Here is a 6474-nt window from a genome sequence, read left to right as displayed (position 1 = left end):
CCCAGGGTACGTTCCGGTATACCGGACAGAACCCAGGGTACGTTCCGGCAGTACTCCGGGGGACATAGACCCTCTCAGCTATACTTATAGTTATACTGTTTTGATTTTTTTAAGGCTGCTGATGATCAACTGGAATTCCAAGGTGATTAATCAAGTTTGCATATTTCTATTAGAAAATATAAGTGGATTAACATCTCTTTGATTGATACACTATCATATAATAATCATTAATATGGTGCCACAGATACTGCTTACAATTTTTTATTTGCACCATTATGATGGTAGACCAAACAAAGTTTGTAATGGAAATAAATTGTTCACAAGATTCATATTTAATTTCAGTGTTTGACAATGATCACATTTATTCTGAAGTAGAACATTACACTTACAGAACATGTAATTGTAACATTAATCTGTAACATTAATGCACAAGATCACTTACACATAAACAAACATACCTTTCTCTCAGTGGGCACGTGGGTACGTGGCTGTATCACTGGGTGCCTTTGGTGGCCAGTGCTATTGCCACAAATTTTTAAACATGAGTATTGACTGTTACCACTTATTTTTATTCATGGAAGAGAAAACTTTTAGAAAACATAGGTAGTTATATGTCAAAAAACGTTTAAAAAAATGTTGCTTTGAAGAAGAAATCCAAATCCAGAGAAGCATATGCTAAGAACCATGCAGCTGCGCAACACATATATTTGGCTGCAACCTAAATTATCATAGTGCAAGTCATCAGTCGTCACCCCTTTAAAAGTATGTAACGAATCTTTACAGTTTAGCAGTGCTAGTTAACCATTACTATATACTATAATTTGTTTTAGATTTCCCTGAGGATGAAGTGGGACCAGCAGCCCCAAATTCATTCACAGGGTTACCTGACCCACATGATGCAGAGGAGAAAGATGATGTAATTTTACATATTATGTGCGGAAGGAAAATTACTGTGAATGCTCACTATACATACACTGTACACGTTGGGTAAAACTAGCCTGGGAACCACCAATCACCTTCTAATATAGGATCCTATTGTCAGAAACATCATAAAGTTGAGGCTAATGTTAATGCTAACATAGTACTTACGAATAATGTTTACTATTATGAGAAGGCTAATTGTGAAATGAGTTGGTGACACTTCAGTGAGTTGAAATCAATTGCACTGGTTGGTGACAGCACAATCTTTGTGTTCAAATATCTTTGCTTATAATGTGGTACATAGTTTTTTGTTAACCTATATTTGACCATATATTTTTTACGTCACAGCTTCTAACTGGGGATAGAACACAGGCATCGTTCTGGACGTTCGAGTATTATCAGGCATTCTTTGATGTAGACACTCACCAGGTTATGAGCAGGCTACTTGGTTCCTTTATTCCAAGGCTACATAGCAACTATCTTCAGACATACATCAGACCTAACCCAGATCTTTATGGTAACTATAACTGTTGGTAATAACATAAATTAGTTAAAGGGATCGTTTACTCTAGGTTCTAGGGTTATTTTCAGTTAATTTAAGTTAAAATTACACTACATAAAAAGTTTCATGGTTCAATCACTATTAGAAATATTATTAAAAAATGTTTTAAAACTAACGACTACAGTTTTATTACAACGACGGTGGCGCCACTCAAAGCGCACGATCTGATGAGTTTCGCAAAACCACTTTTCAGCCAAGGGCTACAGATTGAGGGTGTTTCTTATTTATTAATTTAAAAGCAAAAGGATTGTAATATCTTATAAACGACATATAGTTTCAGTTATAATATGGATAAATTTGCTCTAAAATGAATATCGGTTGGTTAAATAGCATTTAGGTATAAATATAATTGCACTTTTGTGATTAGCCCTCGGTCTGTAACATGCTAAATAAATTGTCAAATATGCAACTTTTTCGGGGTGGCAGCACAGTCGCGGGTGTCATGGCGCCATTCAAATTTCGTAGCGTTGATGTGTAACTAATTATAACAATTAAATTAGGTATCTGGTAACAAATACGTGTGGGTATAGACGATTTGTTATACAGTAAGTACAGTTGTATGCAGTAAAATCCTAGAGTCTACTATCCCTTTAACTAGTCCTGTAGATTTTGGAATTTGTTATTATATTAGACTAGAATAGTAATTACGAAAAATAAAAATTGAGATTATTATTTTTTGCTTACAATGTGCAGTAAATTGTCTGCGTGCATATCATAATGGTGCTATAACTACTCTGCTTTTCTGAACTATATAACCTGTTTAATTTTTCTATTGAAGTTCCTAAATTTAATTACATACATTGAATCACAATTGCCATTACTTTAATTCACCATATAAAAATCAATGAAAATTATACGTTTTTAGTTCCTAATAAAATTGTACAATAGCAAAAATAAAATTGTAGTTTGGGGGATGTGGCTTTGAAATTAATTATGTGTTTGCATCTGAATCTCATAACGCTGTGTGTTTCAGGACCATTTTGGGTGTGCGCGACACTGATCTGTACGATAGCGATAAGTGGTGACCTTGCCGCATTCATGCAAACTTCGGGAAAGATGGACTTTGCGTGGCAAGCCGATTTCAAGAAAGGTGAGAACGATCCAGAATAGCACCCTGACATCACGAGTGTGCATGATACAATATTATCAAAAAGTATTTTGCATTGCAAACAGAAAACCTGAGGTTCAGTGTATTACTGAGAAATACGCTTATTAAAGGTACAAAATCGAACATAGTTCCCACTATTCATTACTGATATCCTGCCTTGACCATGAATAGACTGCTGGGCTTACTTTGAAAGTTTTTTGCAGTTTCTATTGCTGCGACTGCCATATTCTGCTATGCGTGGCTGGTGCCGCTAATACTGTGGGCACTGCTTTGGTTCAGAGGCAGCTCGTCCAGTTACACCTTCCTGGAAATCGCCTGTGTGTATGGATACTCACTGACAGTATATGTGCCAATTTCTGTAAGCGCATAAGTCTTATTAATGGAAACCCTTCCTTGATTTAGTAAAAGTTCTACATTTCGAAGATTTATGAACTAAATTCTGCATGACTCAGCCACAGTAAACAGGCGGGTGACTAATGCTAATGATGCTAAAAATGCCAAATTCTGAACAAAGACTACCCGGGTTGGATAGGATTGTGTCCAGATAGGTGAGGGGTGAAGTTGTGTCTCGGTATCATTTATCAGTGGGAGCTTGAAAGACGTATGGTTGGTTCACTGGAATACCTAAATCTGAAAGAGCTGATGGACAGCTGGAATGTGCATGGGGGGTTATATTGGCAAAGACCCCCATGTAGCTGTAATGTCTTTGCTATAATTATTGTAATATTGGCATATGAATCAGATCAGCTTCAGATCAGATCAGTTAAGGATACTGTATTTGTGCTGCCACCTATCGAGGAAGGAAGTAATGAAACAGAGTTTTCAGGAGGCAGCCAGTTTCATGTTGGGCGTTTAGGAATAAAGATACTGAAACGTATATGAACCTGTTTAAACCTTTTGTGAACACCACAGTAGCTAGTATGTGATATCTTTGGCACACAGACGTATTTTATTTGCGCGCTGATCACATCTGACGTTTCTAAATGACTCTTTGCAGATATTGTGGGTGATTCCATTCGTGTGGCTTCGTTGGCTTCTGCTAGTCATTGGCACTTCCACGTCGGGGTTTGTGCTTCTGTGGGCATTTTGGCCCGCAGTTAGAGATGAAGGAAAGAAGGTATTGTACCACAAACCTATACGTATTGAAGTTGATTTCTAATTTCAAGCATGTACCTGTGAAAATCTTCAGCACAGTTTGGTTTGAATAAGGAATGTAGGTATACATGTAGATCAGCAGCAGTTAGTCCAATAGAGTAGTACTGCACGTAACTTACTTGTGATTTGTTGACTTGCCATCAATGCAAGGGAGCACATACATGCTAATTCAATAGCTTCACGTAGCTTCAAGTTATTTAGAATCCACATAGTATTAGGTGTGCTTATCGATTTATAATCAGTAAATGTTGGAAAACTATACCCATCAAGCATATTAATCTTTTTTTAGCTCATCTGACGTAGTCAGATGCAGCTACGTCAGATGCAGCTTGTAGAATCGCATGATCGTGCGTGCGTGCGTGCGTCCGTGCGTGCGTCCGTCCGTCAACAGTTGGGCACAAATCCTAACCGCTTGACGTACAGTCACGATATTCGGGACGTCGGGGGAGGGGATCGTGAAAAAAACTCAGGATGACAAATTTGGGGGTCAAGGGTCAAATGTCAAGATGTGTAAACGGAGGGGGAATATTTCCCCCTTAACTTAAGGTATAGGAGGAAATACGGAATTGCGGCACAAATCTTAACGGCTCGACCTATGCTCTTAATATTCGGTGTATAGTGTGATGGGCAGGAAACCCATCACCAGTGCGAAATTGGAGGTCACAGTTTAAAGGGCAATGGGGGAAAGGTCAGATATCAGACATTTTTTGAGGACATGGCCTAATGGACAGAGTGAAATACTTTTTTGTTTCAGAGCTGACCTACCATTTTTATCACTTTATTGAAAGGACCATGAAATGTGCTTTCCACTGACGTGCGTAGAGCAGAGTAAGTGTCTGATAACCTGATGGATTCCTGAACTGCCTCAATGACGTCACAGTGTTGTCATATTCATGGCACATCCATAATCTAGAAACCCAGTAAGCCTGGATAGCCGAAAGCATACAGCACAGGCGTCACGGCTCAAAGGTCGTTGGATCGAATCCCATCTGATTTTTTATTATTTACTTGTTTTCTGTATTTTTCAATCTTTATCCATTTAACTATTTTTTTCCAATTAACACAAATATTTACATGATTTATTTACAACAATTTAATAACAAATAATTTTTACAACAATAAATAAAAAAATAAAAATATGGTTAGGGTTAGGGTCACAATGCACCATAAAACAGGAGTTTTAGTCACGCGATTAGTATCAACCAATGGGCTTTGGGAGGTATGCAGAATGCAGAAGGTTGCTGAAATGATGTGTACGCAACTTGCTTATCTGCATATCTGTGCGTAACAAAGGTGTCACTACGCACGACTTGAATGTTACGTTTATAATCGTAGCAACAGACCTCAGATGAGCCCAGACGCTCTGCGACTCTTGTTTAGTTGTTAACATTGTACATTGCCACTTCTTGTGCAGAATTACCCACGTTAAGGTGATCTAGTATTATAAACTGAAAAATACAACAGCAACCAGCATTTCTGTTTGACGGTGTATTTATTTTACTTACAGATTATTGGAATCGGATGCATGTTGCTCGTTGGACTTATGCATGTGGGCTTAGCAATTGGATTTCTGGTAATTGTATGATAATTATTTGTGGTGCTAACTGGCGGTCAAGGCAGGCTATTAATTATTAAATTAATTAATACTTTTGTGGTTTTCACAAATATCACACACATTGAAGCAGTTCCTGTAAGCCAGTTTCCTCTAGATTTTATTATTACTTTTTATGAAACTGTTTTGCTGGTTTACCAATAGCTATCAAACTGAAACTGAAAGTGTCAATATTACACATTAGTTCATTTTTTTGCAGCTTTATTTTTTCCAGGTGCCAGAGTACACAACTGGCAGTACCATCACACCAGCTGCCAATACGACGATGTCGACTACTACCACAAAAATGCCATCAAACGTCACGTAGAGGAAAATCACTGGAATTTTTACACTCTGTACTCTATAAAGGTGGTGGTAACGTAGCAACTGCCCCAGCCTCTTTATAAATTGATACCCAATGTATCGGAACTTCATGCATATAGGGTCGTGTTCTCTGTCACAGCTACAATCGCATGTTGAGAGTAAGGTGATATATTTGGTCAAATAAAGTGAATAAATCATTTAACCTAACCTAGTAGTGCATGACATGCAATGACACGAGTTCTCTGATTAACCTTTACACGTACATTTAACTGTAATGTATATAAGATGTGAGGATTTAAATTGTAGTTGAATCGTGCATATTGTAATAGTAATGAAGGAGTAAATGTCCATGTGGTGGGTACAATAATTAAGACCCTGTTACTTGTTGTTATTATCCATGCTAATTAAGCTTCTGATTATATTATTAATCTTGTCAAGTAACTTCCATTGAAAAAATGAAACTACAAGTTAACAGAGTATACTAAAACAGTTCATTGATGATATCCACCAATTATGTTGGAAATAGAGAAGGACGATACAATTGATGAATTAAACTAAATTTCTTTTAATGAGTCATTTAAAGGATACCGTCATCACGGCCGTAGCTAGTGGTAGGGAGGGGTTTTAATTCGTGCTAGCAAATAGTTAAATTTTTGGGCGCGCATCAAAACCCCACCACAAAAGCAGCTACGAACTCACATATGGGGTCGCCGCGTGCACTGACCAAGATGAAGTGGCCGTTGCCAAACTGGGATAAAAAAAACACTGATTTATGCTAGCATTCTACCCGAGGAAGTGCAAGACCTTTGACTC

The 6474-nt window shown here is 37.7% G+C and overlaps 1 protein-coding gene across 1 annotated transcript in view; it reads left to right on the top strand.

The window, feature by feature from the left end:
• Positions 1–6032, top strand: part of LOC106821331 (protein YIPF1-like) — a 9587-nt gene extending 3555 nt beyond the window's left edge. The window contains exons 2-10 of the mRNA XM_014826088.1: positions 6–16; positions 115–142; positions 831–916; positions 1270–1438; positions 2457–2573; positions 2795–2949; positions 3589–3708; positions 5254–5319; positions 5558–6032. Coding sequence (XP_014681574.1) covers positions 6–16; positions 115–142; positions 831–916; positions 1270–1438; positions 2457–2573; positions 2795–2949; positions 3589–3708; positions 5254–5319; positions 5558–5665 — 860 coding nt within the window. The 3' untranslated portion in view covers positions 5666–6032. The remainder of the gene's footprint in view (positions 1–5; positions 17–114; positions 143–830; positions 917–1269; positions 1439–2456; positions 2574–2794; positions 2950–3588; positions 3709–5253; positions 5320–5557) is intronic.
• The last annotated feature ends 442 nt before the right edge of the window (positions 6033–6474 follow it).

Source organism: Priapulus caudatus, unplaced genomic scaffold, assembly GCF_000485595.1.
Source record: "Priapulus caudatus unplaced genomic scaffold, Priapulus_caudatus-5.0.1 Scaffold69, whole genome shotgun sequence".
NCBI classification, from domain to species: Eukaryota; Metazoa; Priapulida; class Priapulimorpha; order Priapulimorphida; family Priapulidae; genus Priapulus; species Priapulus caudatus.
Note: the sequence above shows the minus strand (reverse complement) of the source record. Positions and strands in the feature narration are given on the sequence as shown.